This window comes from Megalobrama amblycephala, linkage group LG8 (assembly GCF_018812025.1).
Source record: "Megalobrama amblycephala isolate DHTTF-2021 linkage group LG8, ASM1881202v1, whole genome shotgun sequence".
Taxonomy (NCBI): domain Eukaryota; kingdom Metazoa; phylum Chordata; class Actinopteri; order Cypriniformes; family Xenocyprididae; genus Megalobrama; species Megalobrama amblycephala.
In genome coordinates, this window is record NC_063051.1 from 32,186,770 (window position 1) to 32,209,961 (window position 23,192).

Here is a 23,192-nt window from a genome sequence, read left to right on the forward strand (position 1 = left end):
CATGAAAGATGTTTACATAATCCATAAGACAAAAAAATAGCTGAATTTATTAAAATGACCATTGATTCTTAATACTGTGTGTGGTTTACCTGGATGATCTACAACTGTTTTTTTGTTGTGTCATGAGTCTCTTGTTTGTCCTGAACAGTTAAACTGAGCTCTGTTCTTCAGAAAAATCCTCAGGTCCCAAAAATTCTTCAGTTTTCCACCATCTTTGCATATTTGAACCCTTTCCAGCAGTGACTGAATGATTTTTGAGATCTGTGTTTTCACACTGAGGACAACTGAGGGACTCAAACTCAACTATTAAAAAAAGGTTCAAACATTCACTGATGCTCCAGAAGGAAACACAATGCATTAAGAGTCGGGGGTGAAAACTTTTTTTTTTTTTTCATTTAGTACTGCCCTTCAGAAGCAACAGAAGATACTTGCATGTTTCCTGGAAGACAAATTAAGTGCAATTTACCTTGATCTTCAAATTCCAAATGTTTTCACCCCCCGACTCTTAATGCATCGTGTTTCCTTCTGGAGCATCAGTGAATGTTTGAGTCCCTCAGTTGTCCTCAGTGTGAAAAGATGGATCTGAAAATCATTCAGTCACTGCTGGAAAGGGTTCAAATATGCAAAAAATGCTGGAAAACCAAAGAATCTGCAGGAGCTGGAGGATTTTTCTGAAGAACAGAGCTCAGTTTAACTGCTCAGGACAAACAAAAGACTCATGAACAACCATCACAAAACATAAAAACAGTCGTAGATCACACACAGTATTGAGAATCAGTGGTTCACATACTTATGAATGGGATTATTTTAATAAATTCAGCTATTTTTTTGTCTTATGGATTATATGTAAACATCTTTTATGTAAAATATCTTACTCAGGACAGTACTAAAATAAAAATAACATGCATTTTTTATTATCTCCCTTATTTTGTTAAAATTATGAACATTTTCACAGATTCTGCAAGTGGTTCACATACTTTTTCTTGCAACTGTATATATATATATATATATATATATATATATATATATATATATATATATATATATATATATATATATATATATATGTTTTCTTCAATCCATTAAGAACTAGCAGCTTGTCCATGAGGCTGACTGTTGTGCGCATGCGCTCTCGCTGTCTCTCAGCTCACTGGAATGACGTGCGTGAACGTTCCCATCGCTGCTCACGGCAACGTCAGCGGGTAAGGAAATGCGATGCCCTAATAACAATTCCTTAAAATATATACCCTCATATTTGATGAATGCAAACTGTACAATATCACGACAAGTACAGTGTCAGTTTCGAAGTCGTTATGTCACATTCGTGTTGTAAGTTAATAGGGTTATTATAGGGAAACGCAGCGCGAGCTCGATGTCTCCTTATCTTGTTTGGGATCCGGTAACTCTGCCTTTTTACAATATTTATTCGTTTATCTTTGCAAAGAGTCCTGTATACGCTATGAACACATGGTTAAATATATGTGTTAAAAACAAAGTAGCAGTTGTGTACAAAAATACGAGTGGAAAAATACAAGTAAATGTGATAAAAGGCGTCTTGAAACTGTAACCAGACCCATGATGAGTTGGAGTAAGGTGCGATCAGAACAGGGTCAGCTCATAAACACTACATTTAACATTACTATGTGTTATTTTGTGAGGGGAAAGTACTGTTTGTGTTGTATTTAGTAACAAAATTGTCCAAACAAACATTGATATTGCTTAAAAAACTAGCCATGTGTTGAATGAATGTCAGGACAGGTGTTTGTTTCTTATTATAGTTTCTTTAGACTTGCATTAATCGTTTGCTGATTCTGTATGTGTCACTGAATTTGGGAAATTATGACCGTGAGAGACATGGCAGTCAATGCAAGAGCTAACAGCTGTTACCTCTGAAGAACAAAGACAGCAGTTTGCAAAGGGCAAATTTCTGAATTTCCTCAAAGCTCAGATTTATTCATTATTCATTTAAATTGTCCAGTGACTCTTAATTTGTAATATTGAAGCAATTTAATAATTTGTTATTTTAATTTTTTAATATTTGACATTGATGTTGTTCCATTAATTCCAGTGTCTGCTGAATGCCACCGCTGATTTTCGCAAAAGTAAGTGCTAAAATGTCTACATGCATGTTTACATAGGCTACACTACCATTCAAATGTTTGGGGCCGGTAAGATTTTTGTAATGTTTTTGTCTCTTATGCTCACCATATCTGCATTTATTTGATCAATAACAGTAAAACCAGTGATATTGTAAAATATTATTAGTTTAAATAGCTGTTTTCTATTTTAACATGTAGGATAATTTATTCCTGTGATGGCAAAGCATCATTACTCCAGTCTTCAGTGTCACATGATCCTTCAGAAATCATTGTGCAATGCATCAATGTGCTGATTTGGTGCTCAAGAAACATGTTATTATTATGATCATCAGTGTTGAAAACTGCTTAAAGGATTAGTTCACTTTCAAATACAATTTTCCTGATAATTTACTCACCCTCATGTCATCCAAGATGGTCATGTCTTTCTTTCTTCAGTCGAAAAGAAATTAAGGTTTTTGATGAAAACATTCCAGGCTTATTCTCCTTATAATGGACTTCAATGGACTCCAAACGGTTGAAGGTCAAAATGACAGTTTCAGAGCAGCTTCAAAGGGCTTTAAATGATACCAGACGAGGAATAAGGGTTTTATCTAGCAAAACAATCTGCCATTTTCTTAAAAAATACACAACTGTATATGCTTTATAAACACAAATTATCACCTTGCAAGTGCTTCGCCATTCCATATTCTTCAAAAAGCTTATGTTGTATGTCCTACGCCTTCCCTATTCAACTTATGGAGCACTTGCAAGGCGTTCATTTGTGTTTATAAAGCATATAGTTGTATATTTTTTTAAGAAAATGACCAATTGTTTTGCTAGATAAGACTCTTGTTCCTCGTCTGGTATCATTTAAAGCCCTTTGAAGCTGCACTGAAACTGTAATTTTGACCTTCAACCTTTTGGAGTCCATTGAAATCCACTATAAGGAGAAAAATCCTGGAATGTTTTCATCAAAAACCTTAATTTCTTTTCGACTGAAGAAAGAAGGACATGGACATTTTGGATGACATGGGGGTGAATAAATTATCAGGAAATTTTGTTTTGAAAGTGGACTAATCCTTTAATACAGTAGTCAACATTTGAAGTGGATCAAAAAAAAGTTAATCAAAGTTGTCCTAAGAAGAAGGTTTTAGGACAACTTTGATGAAAGGTTTTGATCCACTTCAGTTGTTGACTACTGTAGTTTTGTGGTAATTGTCATACTTTTTTTTTTTCAAGATTCTTTGATGGGGAAAAAAAAAGCATCATTAATTTGAAATATGAATCTTTTGTACCGTTATAAATCTTTACTGTCACTTTGGATCAACTTAAAGGGTTAGTTCACCCAAAAATGAAAATTCTGTCATTAATTACTCACCCTCATGTCGTTCCACACCCGTAAGACCTTCGTTCATCTTCAGAACGCAAATTAAGATATTTTTGATGAAATCCAAAAGCTGTCTGACTCCATAGACAGCAATTTAATCAACACTTTCAAGGTCCAGAAAGGTACTAAAGACATCGTTAAAATAGACAACATGACTGCAGTGGTTCAATCTTAATGTTATGAAGTGATGAGGATAGTTCTTGTGCACAAAAACAAAACAAAAATAATGACTTTATTCAACAATCTTTTCTCTTCCGTGTCATTATCCTTACGCAGTGTAGGTTTCCGTGTTTACGTCCGAATGCCGGCTCAGTATTGGCCAAAGCTGATCATGTGAGTGCATGCATGTGATGCTGACGCAGGACCCGGCCAATAATGAGTCGGTGTTCTGACGTAGAACCTGGAGGCGCCGGACGTAAACAACGAATGAGAATGACACAGAAGAGAAGATATTGTTGAATAAAATCATTATTTTTGTTTTGTTTTTGCGCACAAAAAGTATTCTCGTCGCTTCATAAAATTTAAGGTTGAACCACTGTAATCACATGACTGTTTTAGCGATGCCTTTCTGGACCTTGAAAGTGTTGATTGTATTGCTGTCAATGAACGAGTCATATACCTCTCGAATTTCATCAAAAGTATCCTAATTTGTGTTCTGAAGATGAATGAAGGTCTTACAGGTGTGGAACGACATGAGGGTGTGTAAATAATGTCAGAATTTTAATTTTTGGGTGAACTAACACTTTCTTGCTAAATAAACATATTAATTTCTTTAAAAAAATCTTACCGACCCAAAATGTTTGAACAGTGGTGCAGTTCGTGTGACTCAAAGCTTAAAGGAGTGTTTTTATCCCGTTTTCAGATCTAAGCCACGCTCATCAATAAGATGGACAGCTATGGGTTTGTATCTTAATTTCACCTTATGAAGGTTACCCCTCCTCTTCTTAGATACTATATTAAAAAACACACGTTGCACGTTCTTTCAGGTTCTCCAGTGATATGTTCAGCGGCAGATCCGTTCTCGGGGAGGACAGCTCGGTCATGGCCCGCATGCAGAAGAAATTCTGGAAGACCAAGCAGGTTCTGATCAAGGCCACTGGAAAGAAGGAAGACGAGCATGTGGTGGCGTCTGATGCGGACCTTGATGCCAAGTTAGAGGTATGAGAACCTTTTTAAATGTAGTAAAAATTACCCCGCTGACTCGGTCAGCAACAAGTGAAACTAACGTCACTAGGCTGGGTTTTTCTTTCAATGACTGTGTATGACTCATGCTGAATTTTAACATTTGAAAGCAAATTATTTGATGTGTGTGAGCCTCACAAAGGCAGAAAAATGGCTGAGATTGAGGGAGGTTAATCGAGTACTGTCACATGATGACAGGGAAGAGACGAGATGAATTGAGCTCTAGATGATGCTGTACTTTGATCAGCTGTGCTTGATGTGTGTGTGTGTGTGTGTGTGTGTGTGTGTGTAGACATCCAGTCCAAATGGACCGATTGCTGTCTCTTTCTTGACTGTCTTATGCACACATTCACAACTGCTTTTTCTTCTCCTTTTCACTCTTTACATAATCATAATCAGTGTGTTTTCACTATGTATCTGTATGCTTGAATCTGCATTAATTTGATAGCATAATTTATTTTATGTTTTACTACTATCAGTTATGTCATACTTAATAAGATTCGAAAGCAACATAAGCTCGTCTTACAAACATCTACATAAAACATAAAATAATTTACTTCAAAAGATTGTTTTAGTCGATGACTATGCTTGTTTTTCGCGGGAGGCGCAATTTGAAGTGGCGTGGTTTGCAGTACTGCGGGATGCAAACAGACCCTTCTCAAATTAACAGCAAATTTTTATTTTTGGGTGATCTATGCCTTTAACATATGCCCAGCAGTGTCAGAAATTAAAGGTGCTAAAGAGGATGTTTTGTTTTATACATTTTTGCAATATTACTTGAAACTGTCTTTACTAATGGATAAAAGACTATTTATTAGGTGCACTGAAAGTAATAATATTAATATACATCATCTGTGCACGAGGTAGGGCCTTAAAAACATCAGCCAATCGTTTACGCGATCATCGCGTAAACGATTGGCCCTCTGGCTTGTCAATCACTGCCATGACGATCCATGTGAGAGACGCGCGGCTGCGCGCTCCAGTAACTTTCCACACTCCACAGGCGCCGCATGCAATGTTTTTGTCAGGAGACAGGAGTAACAACTGCAGATTATGAGTTACCTGCGGTGAGTCCGACATAATGAATCCACGGCTTTAAGTCGCGCACACACTTAACGATTGTTAGGCCGATTATGAATGTAAATTGATACTTATGACTGATCGCGTTCAAACGCGTCCAGTCAGAGCCAGTTGCTTTCAGTTACAGTCAGTGTTCAAATTCCATGTGAAAGTATATAAATCTGCTTCAGGAGCAGGAAACAATCGCTGTATGTTGAGCATAGTCAGAATGTTTTAGCTAGTCGTTAAATGTGTGCCCGGCTTAATAACACAGCGAATGCCGGTGGTAAACACTCGTGTTCAGATACTCGTGCACGAGTTTTGGGAGGCGTTCCCTCTAAATGAGCTGTGAAGGAGGGGGGTTGTTCTTACCCATGCGCTCATTTCAAAAACTCAGTCGACAAAAAGAACCTCTTTAGCACCTTTAACTTCTTCATTCAAAGGACCAGTTTTGCACCTTTGTACCAAAATTTTCAAAGTTTGAGGTCAGTAAGATTTTTATTTTTTTTTTTAAAGAAATTAATACTTTTCAGAAAGTATGCAATAAATTGATGAAAAGTTACAGTAAAGACATTTATAATGTTACAAAAGATATCTATTTCAAATGTTATTTTGAAATATTATTTTTTTATTTTATTTTTCACAAAAATATTATTCAGCACAACAATTTTCAACATTGATAATATTGAGAAATGTTTCTTGAGCAGCAAATCAGCATATTAGAATGATTTCAGAAGGATCATGTGACACTAAAGACTGGAGTAATGATGCTGAAAATGTAGCATTGCCATCACAAGAATAAATGACATTTTAAAATATATTAAAATGGATTAAAATTGTAATAATATTTCACAACCTCAACAAGATATAACTTTTTTCTCAGAATTGTGACTTTATAACTCGCAATTGTGACTTTATATCTCGCAATTCTGACTTTATAACTCAAAGTTGCGAGTTTATATCACACAATTCTGAGAAAAAAGTCAGAATTGTGAGATGAAAAAGTCACAATTACCTTTTTTATTTTTTTATTCAGTGGCTGAAACAAGCTTACATACATTACTTTTCATAAAAAGTAGCTAAATAACATAATTGATTACTTTTTTAAGGAGTAATGCAATATTGTAACACATTACTTTTAAAAGTAACTTTCCCCAACACTGCTGATTAATAGTTAGCTTTTATAAAAGAAAGTAGCTCTCTTGTTACTTTTAATCAAGACCTAATAAAAATCCGTACTCCACTCACAGTTTGAGGAAGTGTGTGTGTATGTGTGTGTGTTTGTTTACGTGTGCTTGTCTAATCTTGCCCTGCCTCGGGCTGTTACACTTAAGCATATCCTGGTTTACTGGTCATTAGATGGTTTCATGGCTGTGCTGTGCGAGAGAGCAGCAGAGAGGCCACCATAAGCCCCCCGGCTGCTTTCTTAATGAACAGGTGTATCCACGTTCACAGCTGCCATTATGTCCATATGAATTGGCTTTTATCCTGTTTACTCACAAAGCTCTATTTCCTCTTAACTTTAAAACAATGTGTCATCCTTATGGTGCGAAATGGCAGGATTTTACATAGGAAACTTCAATAACAGTGTTTGTTTAGGAGAGCCTGTTGTACAGACCTGATTCCTGAGGGTGTTCTGTTTGTCTGTGCTCAGAGTTAAAGAGTAACCTGAACGCAGACCTCACCTGCAGGGGTCACACCTTCTTCAGTACACATGGACCTTAGTCTGGGTAGATGCGATTTAATTTGATGCACATGATTTTAACAATAATTTTGGTCACTTACTTGGAAGAGAATAAAATATGGGGTTTTCTCTGAATAAGACCTGCTGGAAGAAGAATGTTTCTGAGGGTGGCAGAGCTCAGGGCCGATAACCGTAAGGTTGCTGGTGTGAGCCATGAACTATCATCATTGTGCCGTGTAATGAGTTTAATGCAAGTTGCTTTGGATAACGACTTCTGCTAAATTACCACCTACACTTCGTTTCAAAAGTTTGGGGTTGGTAAGATTTTTCATCCTAAAATTATAATAGAAAAGTGTACTGCATGGTTTTAATATTGTTTTTTGTTGGATACCGGCCCATATGGGACTGGTTGGGAATGAGCTGTCAGATAAAGCTGCTAAGGAAGCCCTACAGCTGGATGTCAAATACCAACATCTGATGTTAAAACAATTCTGAGTTTGTATGCTTACAAAAAGTGGCACATGGAATAGGATGAATGTGTCCATAACAAATTATATGAAGTGAACCCAGTTATAAATGAAAGAACTAACCATTGTTTTTATTTTGACAACAGAAATGACCAGACTGTATATACAAGATGTCGGATTGGTCACACAAGACTTACTCATGTAAATTTATTGAAAGGGGAAAATCCAACTTTATGTGATTTTTATTTTTTATTTAAAGTGTTCCTTGACTGTGAAGCATATTTTATTGGAATGTCCTGCTTTAAATGCTAAGAAAGAAAATTAATGGATATTTTAAAAAAGGTTTCTCCTGGAAAAGTATTAAAATTTTTATTGAATGTCAAATTTGATAGATATCTATTATTATTGGTATTGCTGTTTTGGTTATTATATATATATATATATATATATATATATATATATATATATATATATATATATATATATATATATATATATGTAATATATTAGTTAAATGATTGTATATTATAATATATATACATTTTATTACTTTTGAGTTTGGCATGAATATAGCTTTTGATGCTAATATGATGTTAAACAATAAATAAATAAATAATATTTTTCAGTGTTTTTGAAAGATGTTATACTCAAAAAGGCTGCATTTAATCAAAACACATAAAAAATTATAAATGCAAAAAAATAATATTGTGAAATATCATTAGTAAATATAATTTTAAAATATATTTTTTAAAATATATTATAATTTAAAATAAAATATAATATTATAATTTAAAATAACTGTATTGTATTTTAATTTATTTTAAATTCTAATTTATTCCAGTGATGGCAAAGCTGATTTTTTTTTTTTTTTTTTTCAGTTCCGTCTTCAGTGTCACATGATCCTTCAGAAATCTTTCTAATTTGCAGATTTGGTGCTCAAGTTACAATTCTTATTATTATCATTGTTGAAAACAGTTTTGCTGATTAATATTTTTGCTTTGACAAGTAGAATGTACAAAAGAACAGCATTTATTTAAAATATAATTTTTTTTGTAACATTATAAATGTCTTTGTTGTAACGTTTGATCAATTTAATGCATCCTTGCTGAATAAAAGTGTTATTTAAAAAAAAAAACTTATGAACAGTAGTGTTCTTACTACTATTCTCAGGGTCTTAGAACTTGAGTTGTGGTTTCACCTGATATTTTCTACAGCCCAACTCTCTCTAGAACAAAGGCAGCTCAACCGTAATGAGTCATTTGTGTAATTTCTGTGAATTTCTTCTTCCAGGTAGAGCACAAGTATACACGTTCTCCTGCTCTCTCAGACTGTCAGGGACTTAACATCCTTTGTTGCCATGACAGCAAGACTGGAAAGGCTATTTCTTGTGTTCTATTGTGTTGTCTGGGTTTTTGGAGACGTTAGTGTGGGTGACCAAATGTTCTGTCTGAGTATGTAAATGCTGAAGAGAATGAAAGGCTCAGAGATTTTATGGTGTGTAGCAACAAACTAAAAAAAATAACATAAAAAAAAAAAAAACTAAAATAAAGAACTTTTAAAATGCATTTGTTGATGATAATGTATGTCTGTTTCTTTCAGTTTTTCCGTTCAGTCCAGAGCACTTGCACAGAACTCCTGAAAGTGATCGAGAAATACCAGCAAAGAATCACACGTGAGTGAGGAACATGATCTTCCACCCTCTTTGTGTCCACAAACACACAGAGTCTTGTTCAGCTTGTTTTGAAAGCCATTGCGTAGCATACATTTTCTCAGTTTCCATGTGTATACTGTTACTGTTCAGTCAAAAGTCAATTATAAGCTAAACTCTATGACTGTGTTTTTGTTGTTCTAGTAGTTGATAGCACATCAAATCAAGCCATATATCTTTTCTAATACTATGTTGTGGTAATAACCCTGTTTTTGCCCCCTCTATTCAGACCTCTCTCAAGAGGAGAATGAGCTCGGGCTGTTCCTGCGCTTCCAGGCAGAGCATGATAAAACAAAAGCAGGCAATATGATGGACGCCACCAGTAAAGCTCTCTGCTGTTCCGCCAAGCAAAGGTAGGCACAAATATGAACAAATTAGGGCTTAAAATAATTAATTGTGCTCAATTTCATAATATTTTGGTAGTTATTATGCGCATATGTCAATATATATATATAATAAATCACAATTAGGGAAAGGGTCATGATGGTTGACTAATAAACTAGTCATCCAACAACTCGTCATCAAACAGAGGAACCTGAAATGTGCCTTATTAGACGATCGATCAGGCAACCCACCTATATGATATTGAAAAAACATAGTTTTAGAGTTGCACATATTCAGGCTACCTGCTCTTTATTATTTTAGCTATTTGAAATATGATATGAATGAACACAAATAAGTCAACAAATAATAATGGGTATATTATATAAATAATAAAGCGTCTGCACAGCTTTTTATTGAATGCATCCTTGCTGAATAAAAGTATTTCATTCCCTCACAAAACTGACTCTAATAGTGTATTTTTATTTATATATATATATATATATATATATATATATATATATATATAATTTATTGAGCACCGAATCAGCATATTACAATGATTTCTGAAGGATCACGTGATGCTGAAGGCTGGAGTAATGATGCTGAAAATTCAGCATAAATATTAAAATAGAAAACAGTGAATTGTAAAAATGTTATGAAATATTATTACAATTTAAAATAATAATTTTCTAATTTATTATATGATTTTACTGTATTTTTTATCAAATAAATGTGGTCAGTATAAGAATGTGAGCATAATTAATACAAATTTGTGAATTTTTAATATATTCATTTATTAAATTGGAAAATAATGCCGACATAGAAACATTTTGACTAGTGGTCTCAGCCTTTTTTTCTTTTTACTTTAAAACTGTTAAACATTTAAGTTTAATTTTTAATTAATTAATCCAATGAAGTTACTTTGGCAGCCCTAGAAAGAATATTTCTATTTTCTACACATTAAAGACACACAAACCCACAATTTTGAATGTAACATCTCTCTATCCTTGCATGTTACACCTACATCTATAATCAGTGATTAAGCCAGTTAAAACAATTTCCCTCTGCTCTCATCCTCTGTCATGCCCAGGTTGGCTCTGTGTCCCCCTCTCCATCGATTGGAACAGGAAGTGGAGACGTTCCGGAGGAGAGCCATCGCCGACACCCTGCTGACAGTAAGCCGGATGGAAAAAGCCCGGACGGAGTATCGCGGAGCTCTGCTCTGGATGAAGGACGTCTCACAGGAACTAGACCCAGATACTTACAAACAACTGGAGAAATTTCGTAAGGTCAGACTATCTAAAGCGAGTGAGGGAGGGATTGCATCTATATACATGGAGGTTCAAATGTGACTTGTGTGTGTTTGTGAACAGGTTCAGGCCCAGGTAAGAGGAACAAAAGTGCATTTCGAGAAGCTGAAGAATGACGTTTGTCAGAAAGTGGACATGCTGGGAGCGAGTCGCTGCAACATGCTTTCACATTCGTTATGCACTTACCAGGTATCATTTATCTTGTTCCACCTATTTTTCCTATTTCATGCTTATGTTTGTAACCTTTTTCATCTTATATTGTTTTTTTTCCATAGACGACGCTCCTGCAGTACTGGGAGAAGACTGCACATGTGATGTCTGGCATCCATGAGGCCTTCAAAGGATATGTACCCTACCAATTCACTACCCTCAAAGTGGGTGTCCATGCACAAATGCCAGAAAATAAACTGTTGTGATGCGATCTAAGCCCTCATTTGACTATATGTCTCATCACAGGAACTGAGGGACCCACTGGACCAGATTGTCTCTTCACATCCAGCAGAGGACAGCAAAGATGAGGAGACGAAGACACATTCAGACAAGTAAGAACTCAGTTTGAAATGGTCCATTTTGCAGCATTTTTAGCCATTAACCAGCCATTTTGCTGATTTTCAGTTTGTTCTTTACTAGGGGTGTGACGAGATCTCGTGCCACCGCTACATTTGTATTACACCTCCACTGTCGTTTTGCTTTTTATAGAAATAAAAACCATTTAATTCTGTTGGATAACAGTCGCTTCAATTCCATCCAGCTCAACCAACACGAGCTGCATAGTCGTACGTAGTGCAGCAGGAATCAGAGTTCTCTGATCACGTGATGAGAGTAAGGCGAGATGACTGACAAGACCATGGCGGAGGATTTGTTGCACAACAGAGCCTAAGCTTATGACAAATGTCTCATCTTGATAATTCATACTCAGAAAGTAGAACTGAAATGACATTAATTACAAGATGATTAGTTAAATCATTTCAAATGCACCTGCAGGCTATTTTTCTAATCATGTATTTCATCATTGAGGATCTTAAAAATACTATAAAAATCTTGTGTCGTTCTCATGAACTCAACCTTGTGTTGTCTCGTCTCGTCACACCCCTATTCTTTACATTATATTGCGTGCAGTATACATCTCATGGTCAGTGGATCTCACGTAGACACATCTAGCAGTCCCAGTTTTCTTTTTCATCTTTTTCATTAACAAAACATGTCTTCCCCTTGGCGGCGCCTCGCTTGCCTCTCATTCTCAGATCTCTCATTCACTCTCTTTCCTCATTCCCTGCAACCCTCCGATTTCCTCAGATCGGGTCTCTTCAGGCGAGAGGCCTATTTGAAGGCTCTGGTTACTGCTCTGTGAGTGGAACATTGTAATTCTGTTAGAACCCCCTGCTGCCTCAGTGAACAGGAAACACTGCTTAAAGTTCCACTGTCATTTCCTGTTTTGGCAGTAGCAGATGAGATGGTGTATTTATTTCTGTGCCATCTGTGTTAGACATGCTGTAGTACGATATTGTGACAACCATTAGTCCAACACTCGCTTCCTAGGAATGTCAATTTGATTTAATTTAAGGTTGTAATTCTTACCTGATACTACTGTGCGTGTCATAGTAATGTGAATCATCTCTTCCCATCTTAGAAATTATGCATCCATTAGTCATGCATCAGTGGTGTCTATCAATTTAATTTGGTGTTTGTATGTTTATGTTTCAGTCTTGTTTCACTTGAAGATGAACAGCTGGGTGAATCATCTGAAACTGGTATGTTTTACAGCTTTTAAAGCACATTCTGGGAAAACACTGAAGAGTTCAAGCTTCTTAGATGCTCTTTCTTTTTATCTTTACCAGTTTCTACTCATGCAGTAGATGGACAGAGTAGAGGGTCTGACAGTTCTTTGTGTGCCAGTCTGGACTCTGGTAAGTTGTGTGTGTATATGTGTATTTGCATACTAGACTTTGCATGCAACTCATTGTTACTAAATGTCTAGTCATCCAGAAGAGTAGACAATGATGTTTTAGTCATTTTAAACAGTAATTTAATTTACTTATTATTTCTTATTTAAGTCCTTACAGTTGCGCACAAGAATGCAATGAATTGGAAACAGTCTGTATCTAATATCACCCAGAGTTGTTGTTTGGACATGCACAGATATGAATGAATGTTCAGTTATGGCAGATTCTGATTAATATTGGCATAAACCAGCTGACTACTTATGATTTCTAGAAACCAGAATATTGGCTTAATCTGCTTAATGCACATACAGGGAGTGCAGAATTATTAGGCAAGTTGATTTTCTGATCATATTTTTTTCCCAAGCACATTTTACCAATTCCAATCCACATCAATCTTAATAACTACTATTAATATTGTTTTTAATCATTTATAAGTGATATATAATTGTTCATGAAGGCTGGAAATGAAAAATGCCTTATATTCAGGTGTGCAGAATTATTAGGCAAGTTTTTCTTTTACAGGCAAAATGAGCCAAAAAAGAGATTTAACTCAGACTGAAAAGTCAAAAATTATTAAATACTCATGAGAAGGACGCAATACTAATGCAATACTAGAAATTGCAAAGTTAAAGCATGACCAAGGGACAGCAAAATGCTCATTGGGTCAGCAGGGTCATACAAAAACAGGTGGAAAAGAAAAGACACATGTTAACTGCAAAAGAGTTAAGAATTAAGGTGAAGAATTAAGTGTGAAACCATCAGGAACCCTTTAGTCTCCAGCGCCACCATTTTCCAGAACTGCAACCTACCTGGAGTCTCCAGAAGTGCAAGGTGTTAGGATCTCAGAGACTTAGGTTAGCTAAAGAATCCTAAAAAATGACCTGCACTTGATAAGAATCACAAGCTGAAGTGTTATAAAATACATGAAGACTGGGTTTTTATAGGCCTTATAAACCGACAGCTTGAGAATGACTCCTGAAGGACCAGCACCACATCCTCTTGTACCACTGTTTGAAGAATTTATCTTCCAGAATCTGGCAGTAAGTTTTGGAAGATCATTTTTAGTCCATCTCTGCAAGACAGACATTTCAGGATAAGAGATGGACTAAAAGTGAACTCAAACACCTTACTGCCAGATTCTGGATAAATTCTTCAAACAGTGGTACAAGAGGATGTGGTGCTGGTCCATCAGGAGTCATTCTCAAGCTGTCTGTTTATAAGGCCTATAAAAACCCAGTCTTCATGTATTTTATAACACTTCAGCTTGTGATTCTTATCAAGTGCAGGTCATTTTTTAGGATTCTTTAGCTAACCTAAGTCTCTGAGATCCTAACACCTTGCACTTCTGGAGACTCCAGGTAGGTTGCAGCTCTGGAAAATGGTGGCGCTGGAGACTAAAGGGTTCCTGATGGTTTCACACTTAATTCTTCACCTTAATTCTTAACTCTTTTGCAGTTAACATGTGTCTTTTCTTTTCCACCTGTTTTTGTATGACCCTGCTGACCCAATGAGCATTTTGCTGTCCCTTGGTCATGCTTTAACTTTGCAATTTCTAGTATTGCATTAGTATTGCGTCCTTCTCATGAGTATTTAATAATTTTTGACTTTTCAGTCTGAGTTAAATCTCTTTTTTGGCTCATTTTGCCTGTAAAAGAAAACTTGCCTAATAATTCTGCACACCTGAATATAAGGCATTTTTCATTTCCAGCCTTCATGAACAATTATATATCACTTATAAATGATTAAAAACAATATTAATAGTAGTTATTAAGATTGATGTGGATTGGAATTGGTAAAATGTGCTTGGGAAAAAAATATGATCAGAAAATCAACTTGCCTAATAATTCTGCACTCCCTGTATGGTGATATTCTGATTCATATCAAAGTATTCTTGTGGATGTAAATAGTCACTTTTTACCTCATGTATTAGTGTCAAAATTACAGACTTCAGTACCAAGTCGGTACTGAAATTTTAAAAATGTGACGATACCAGAATTTCTCCCTAGCATTTTGAGCACTGTTGAGCGGATTCTTAAACACCTCTGATTGGCCATTGTGTTCACATGCTCAACAGATATGTCTGTGATTGGCTACAATGATCAACGCTTCAAAAACACGTTGTAAATAGACATCTTTGACGCTCTTAACCGAGCGCTTGCACATATACACACGGGAGTGTTTGAAAGCAGGCGACTATCAAACGCTCCCATGCATTGATCATTGTAGCCAATCACAGACATATCTGTTGAGCGCGTGAACACAATGGCCAATCAGGGGTGTTTAAGAATACACTCAACAGCGTTCAAAATGCTAGGGAGAAATTCTGGTATCGTCACATTTTTAAAATTTCAGTACCAACTTGGTACTGAAGTCGGTACTTTTGACAACAAGTGTCTTGTGAAGCTGATGTGTGTGAGAAACTAATGCTCACATTTCTCCATTGCCCAATTCATACTGCTTGCTAGGGGTGGATAATTATTTTTACTATGCCAATTTTAGAAAACATTAAAATTTCACAATTATTCATTTTACACAATAATTCAATTCAATTCAGTTCAATTCACATTTATTTGTATAGCGCTTTTCACGATACATATCGTTTCAAAGCAGCTTTACAGAGAATGCATGTCAACATCACAATTTAAAGAATGCAGTTAGCAAATAATGTAATAATTTAGGCAATTAATTTACAATCACTGTTAGCAGTTTAACTGAAGGTAGAAGCAATACTAGCCTAAGTAATATAAGTAAGTAGTTATAGAAGCTTACAGAAGACCGGTAAACAGACAGTAATAAAATAAGAACAAGGATGCTAATTACAAGCAGTAGGACAAATAAATACAATAGAACAGAGAAGAAACAAATGAAATGAACAGTTCTTCTTAGTTTTTCAGGTGGGTCTATCTAACAGAAGTACAAACTACCGAACTGGATAAATGAATCAAATGTAAGATAAAACACTGTCAATGCACTGCAGTTTTCGCCAGTCTTTATTGGCAGTAACATGGCAGTAGCTTTAAGCAGTACTGCCCATTGAAAGCTACGTGGATAACATTATATATTGCAATATATCTCAGTTGGTTGACATTTTGTATTATTATATTGTCATACCGCCCAGCCCTAACTGTCACAATGAAGCAGCAGCAACTGAAGTCATATGATCCATGACTAGTTGACACAGACTTGAAGCATCATAGTGGTAGAATCAACTTTTATATAGTCTGTGCAACTCCTAGTGTGTTTGGCAGCTTTTATTTACAGTATGTCTGTTTGTATCTCCGCCCCTGTACAGCAGCCTTGAATGAACTGTTAGGCCCCACTGGTGGATCTAGCACAGACGACGACCTTCTGTTAATGACCCCTGAGCCTGGCTTCAGTCCCTTCTCTTACTCCAACCTTGACCCCCTCCCTACACCCATCTATGTCCGCTGTGCAGCCTCAACTGTCGAGGCCGCCTGCTATTCAGTGGGACATAGGTGCCTCATATGAGGAAAAGCAAGATGCGTTACCCAGCAGCCTACGACCTGAAATAGGTATAAATGCCTGACTGGGCATCTCTCCAATACCAAGGGCCTGTTCTTCAATCTTAAACCTCTTTCAGATGTGCTTTAACACCCTGATCTAGAAGTCTATAAGAAATAGTCAGAAACTTTTTGATGCTTACAGCCTTTTCAGATTCTCTCCTGATCTGTAAACACTCTTCTCCATTAACACAACAGTGCGCTTTCTTTTCTTCAAACTTGTAAAAGCATTTCTTAAAAACTGCACTTTCTTCAAGGTGCTTTATTTTCCCCATTTTTTTTCCCATGGTGTCTGTGTGATTTCTGTGCATTCTTGGAGGATTCTAGGATTTTATTATTTTTTTCACATTTAACTTAAATTTACCCTGTTTTGCCTATTGTTGCTGATGAACTTATATTTCTGTTAATATTTATGCTCTTATGTTTAAATTATGCAACCATGTGTTTCTTGAAGCTTCTCTTTGTTTTGTTTTTATTAAGCTTCTTTTTTTTTTTTGCTTCTTTTCATTTTTTCCCTCAGTATTTTTGTCTTGTCTTACTACGGAAGAGGATTAGGGCCAAGCAATAATAAAAAAAATGAAACCATCTCGAGATTAAAGTTGTTAAATTTCGAGAAAAAACTCGTTAAATTTCGAGAAAAAAGTCCAAATAAAATGTTGAGAATAAACTCATTAAATTTAATTTTGAGAAAAAACTCGTTAAATTTCAAGAAAAAAGTCGAGATAAAATGTTGAGAATAAACTCATTAAATTTAATTTTGAGAAAAAACTCGTTAAATTTCAAGAAAAAAGTCAAGATAAAATGTTGAGAATAAAGTCATTAAATTACGAGAAAAAAGTTTTTAAATTACGAGAACAAATTCGTTAAATTATGAGAAAAATGTTCGTTAAATTTCGAGAAAAAAGTTGAGATAAAATGTTGAGAATAAACTCATTAAATTATGAGAATAAAGTCATTAAATTACAAGAAAAAAGTCGTTAAATTACGAGAACAAATTCGTTAAATTACGAGAAAAAACTTGTTAAATTTAGAGAAAAAAGTCGTTAAATTATGAGAACAAATTCGTAATTTAACGAATTTGTTCTCGTAATTTAACAACTTTTTTCTCGAAATTTGAACAAGTTTTTTCTCGTAATTTAACGAATTTGTTCTCGTAATTTAACGACTTTAATGAAAAACTTTTTTCTCATAATTTAATGACTTTATTCTCAACATTTTATCTCGACTTTTTTCTCGAAATTTAACGAGTTTTTTCTCGTAATTTAACAACTTTAATCTCGAGTTTTATTTTTTTATTATTGCTTGGCCCTAATCCTCTTCCGTATCTTACAGTACAAATATCAAATATAATAGTACAAACAGTGTATATATATATATAAAATATACTATGCTGTGCTCTTTGATTCTCAAGTAAATGTTTCTTGATTTAACCCTGTAAAGCCTGACATTTGTACAAAATATATATTTAATAATAATTTGCATATATGTTTTGTTATCTATCATATTTGATCAGGATTTTATGGGTCATATAGTATGATATAGGAGAATATGGAGCTCATATGTGATAAGGGAATTCAGTTTTATTCAGAGGCCCAATCTTAAAATATGCAATTTGGCGCAGTTGCTAATATTTATTTGGCCAAAAAGTAAGATGAATCCCAGTCCAATAGAATCATAATTGAGAGAAGTACAAATAAATGTTTCTCAAAGGCATGGTTTATCATATTTTATACTTGCATTTTAATACGAAAACTTATTTTCTTAAAAAAATTATATATGCATAATCAAGTAAACCTAATTTGCTTCAGTCTAGTTAGTCTTCACCCTTTAATATTACAAACAATAGAAAAGTTATTCTTACAGTTGCTTTATAGATTTCACAGCAAAAAAACAAGTGAAGGGGAACAATTTTAGAATTATATTAAAAAGCCTTTACTAAAAAAATACTAAAAAAAGAATAAACTTTCAATAACACGACGTAGTAGATTGTGTACAACAGGTATTTCAGCTAAGTTTTGATCATGTTGATCATTTAGAAGCTGTATAAATTTGTGTATCAAAAATGATACAGTAGGCTTTATAGGGTTAGGAATGTTTTGATATTTGTACTGGAAAACATGACAAAAGTACTGAGGAAGAAATTCAGTTTTTGCAGGTTAAAAGCCTCATTATCTTCTTTTTATTGTAGTAGGCAGAGATCTGCTGTCTGAGGCTTTACATTCTGTCGAAGGGAAAGAAGAGGAGGGAGAGCGAGGTGAACTGGCATTCCTGCAGGAGCTGATGAGCCCTGGGGCTGCGGGTGGCGCTAGTGAGTTCAGTAAGGCGTGGCAGGATGCTTTCGGCTGTTTTGAGGCCCCTCCTGCTCCTGTTGCTGCCGCCTCACTGCAAGCAGAAACGGCAGACACACCCTCTGGCTTCCTGCCATCACAGCTCCTGGACCATAGCCTCAGCACCACAGGTTTGACAAATCATTTAGTTTGCCCTCTAGTGGCTGGAGGAATGAACAGTACAACAGTTTTGTTGTGCTACTAGTATGCAGTGCAGTCAGTGTGATGTCACTCGTATTCATTCTCTTTCTGTTATTCAGGATGGGCGACTCCACCGATGTTTCAAGCCCCACCCCTCCAACCACCTTCTAGTGGAGGACAATCTCAGCCTACAAAGAATGCTCCAAACTCTTCGGCCAGTGGTGAGAGTTTTATGAATTTCCAAGAACAATAGATGGACAGTCTTTCCTGTTTCTGTAGTGATTTGTCTCTCTGTGTCTTTTAGCACCTAAAGGAAGCTCCAGGGACATGTCTGCCTGGTTTAACCTCTTTGCAGATCTTGACCCTCTGTCCAACCCAGACGCTATTGGACGCAGTGATCAGGAGTTCCTCAATGCCTGAAGTGTGTTGGTGTGTATATATTAATCATTAACAAACAGGTTCCAGGTTTATAGAAATGTACTCTGTCTATTCATGCTGATTTTGGTGTAGTTATTGTTAACTAAAACTAAGTAAAAGGTTTTTGTTAATTCAAATAAAATACAATTACTAGATGAAAAACAGTACATAATAGAAAATTAAAAAATATTGCCTTGGCAACTTAATCAAATAAATACTTTTAAGTACTAAATTGACTAAAATTATTACTGAAATAAACAATAAAGCTAAATAGAAATATTTAAAAAACTAAAAGAATTAAAAATGAAAATAAAATGAAAAGTAAAATAAAATAAAATGAAAAATATTTAATCATTTTTTAAATAATTTTTGCCAAACTGCAGTTTTTTTTTCTTTATTGTGATATCATGACAGTTGTATTACCTTGACATATTTTATTCATACTTTCAAAAAACTTCAAAAGGAATTTTAGTTCAAAAATAAAAAAACACCAGAAAAAGCATATTCTAATTTTAATTTACACAAAAAAATGTCTGTAAAACTTTTAACAACCTTGTTTTTAAAGAGTGAAATTTAAATATTACTGAATTAGAACTCTATTCTTTTTTTAAATTAAAAAGTACTCTAATTAGATCACCACAGGTAAAACCTACACATGGTACCTCACTACATGGTAAAAAGTAAAAAAAAAAAAAAAAAAAAAAAATATATATATATATATATATATATATATATATATATATATATATATTTATTATTATATGTTATTATTATTTTATTTTTATATAATATTATTATTTTTATTATATAATATATATTTATATTATATATTATTATATATATATATATATATATATATATATAAATAAACTTGCAGTTTTGTGCATTCGTATTTATATTAAATGTGTTATAGACTAAATACCATAAAGCCATTCTATATATATATACATATTCTATATAGAATGGCTTTATGGTATTTAGTCTATAACACATTTAATATAAATACGAATGCACAAAACTGCAAGTTTATGACAAAAAATAGTCTGTAATTTGGCCGTTATTACTCATTTAATACATGTTTACATTAAAAATGAAATAAAATGAGATATTAACCTACATTTCTGACAAAATACCACGGTTACAGTTAGTGTTACCACAGTAAATCCATGATAAATGTTGTTGAATTGTTGGTTGAAAAATATTCTAACTGGATCGGATCAATGTTTCCCCTAATTTGCACGTTAGTGTTGTTGATAAAGTCAGCTAGTTTCAACTGGCTTTAAACTGAATTAAATCACAGAGAGATTTGCAGCTTGTACCTGAGACCTCTACGCCGAACTTGAACACTTATCACTGGCTGTTTAGTGGTCATGTGATCGAGACACTCAGCAAGTAAACACATGTGTGAGCTCTTGAGTCACAAAAAAAGTGCACAAATGTAGCGCTGTTTCGTTCCGCTTTTGGTGCTTTCCCTGGCCTAAAATCTAGTCATTGTGTTGACATTGTGAAACTGCAGGATTTTATAAATTATGCGTGGCGGGCCACATATAATATATTTTAATAGACAAGCTGCGGGCCGTTTGAAATTCATCCCCGGGCCGCATTTGGCCCGCGGGCCCTAGTTTGGACACCCCTGTTCTAATCATTGTATTGTATTTGCATTTAGAATGTTTTTTTTTAATATTAGATCATTTATGTGTCCATTCATACGCCGCTCATGTTTCGGATGTGATCTTGTTTTGCAAAAGGGAAATTGTCATAACGCTGCCTCTTACCTCTCTCAGTGAAGGATTGTATGGAGCTGAATCGCCTCCCAAACATTCTTTGTCCGTTAGAATGACGGAAAGAAGTGCATATCCCAAGCCTTTATTTGGAGATGGAACACTACCTCTCCTGGAATGATTCAACCTGAGCCAAGGAAGCATCCAGAAATCTGAATCCATATTCCACACTGGAAGGTTTCTGAGATATGGGAATGTGTCTCTTTCCTCCTTTCTATCATTGTGTGTGTGAGTGTGTGAATTTACTGTTTGTACATTAGGGTAAAATGTTGAAGACTTCATCGCTATATCACTAAAGTGTTGTTACATGAGAATAAAGTATCTGTTACTTTATGAAGTGCACATGTTTAAAGGGACATGAAGGTTTGCCCATCTCTTATGTGGAGGGCTGGTTTGGTTTGCATAGGACCAAAAAACCTAAACAAGTGTGTGTATGCTAAATATCTGTTTGCTTTGTACAATAGGGGAGTTTTTAATGTCCAGAAACAGGGTTAAAGATTTATAACATCTATTATAGACTGTATTTTTAATCAAGACTGATACCCAAAGTCTGTGAAGCATAAATCACACACAAAAAAATATTTTTGAAGTCATGTTCACTGGATTAGTTTAACCCTAAATGATAAATAAATGAAATTATTTATTAATATAATAAAAAAGTGTTACTGTAAACTACATATGCAAGTGGTGTGCTGTGCCATTAGTTTGGTAAGAATGAGAAGGTCACATTTCATAATAGGTGATGCAATCTTGTTTTCAGTGACAAAATGCTAAAACATTCTCACTCAGAGAAATAACTTCTCCCAAATGTTCTTCACATTCACACTGTGATGCAAAACACTGGAGTGTGTGTTTGTGAACATGTTTTTTTTATTTTGTATGTCACCTTTAGCACAGAATTACGTAAATATCATTCTCTTGAAAACATACACATTTCATTTTATCTCTGATTATCATATTTGGACTGAGTTTATCTGAAACTATGATCAGTCGGTTTTCTGTTGCATTAAAGAAATCAAGTCAATGCTTGCACTAAACTGTCTCCGAGTGCAATCTCGGGTTGTTCTAGAATGTATGTTGTATATTTTAACCATAGACTTGTTTGTTAATCTGAATAGTTTGTGTAGGTGGAGAATTTCTCACAAGATATCACTCCAAATGTACTGGAGCACATGTTTCTGTCTTTGAGTGCAGTTTAACAGTTTGAAGTGTCACTTTCTGTTTTAGAGAAATTGTGTTTGGAACCATATGTTGAGAGGTTAATGTATCACTGTCTTTGTAAGAAAAAGAATGTACACCACCATTCACAGCTGCTTTCATCTGTTTATTTTATGCAACTTTGCCTTTTGTTTCAGTTAAAAATAATGTACTTGTATAATTTCATTGAAGGAAACTGCAATGGGAGATCTTACATCTGAGAGCAAATAAATTTGAGTAGAATTGTTTCTGAATGTTATTTCTCATTATTAGTTGATCTTGCATGTTGCCAAAACATCAGATTTGATCTTTTTTTATCCTGTTAAAGGTACACTATGTTACGGAAGAGGATTAGGGCCAAGCAATAATAAAAAAATAAAACCATCTCGAGATTAAAGTTGTTAAATTTCGAGAAAAAAGTCGAGATAAAATGTTGAGAATAAACTCGTTAAATTACGAGAAAAAAGTCGTTAAATTTCGAGAAAAAAGTCGAGATAAAATGTTGAGAATAAACTCATTAAATTACGAGAAAAAAAGTCGTTAAATTTCGAGAAAAAAGTCGAGATAAAATGTTGAGAATAAACTCGTTAAATTACGAGAAAAACTAGTTAAATTTTGAGAAAAAAAGTCGAGATAAAATGTTGAGAATAAACTTGTTAAATTACG

At 34.7% G+C, this 23,192-nt stretch overlaps 1 protein-coding gene across 1 annotated transcript; it reads left to right on the forward strand.

Annotated features, from left to right (window-relative positions):
• The first annotated feature begins 1,092 nt into the window (after positions 1–1,092).
• ical1 (islet cell autoantigen 1-like) lies at positions 1,093–22,774 on the forward strand. Its single transcript, XM_048200606.1, is given in 18 exon segments — positions 1,093–1,202; positions 2,069–2,102; positions 4,328–4,365; positions 4,452–4,623; positions 9,457–9,529; positions 9,795–9,918; positions 10,980–11,178; positions 11,263–11,388; positions 11,475–11,573; positions 11,656–11,741; positions 12,904–12,950; positions 13,038–13,106; positions 16,438–16,508; positions 16,510–16,675; positions 18,852–19,121; positions 19,251–19,352; positions 19,436–19,552; positions 21,333–22,774. Coding segments are annotated over 15 exon segments (1,734 nt in total). The 5' UTR covers positions 1,093–1,202; positions 2,069–2,102; positions 4,328–4,351; the 3' UTR covers position 19,552; positions 21,333–22,774.
• Positions 22,775–23,192: the final 418 nt, after the last annotated feature.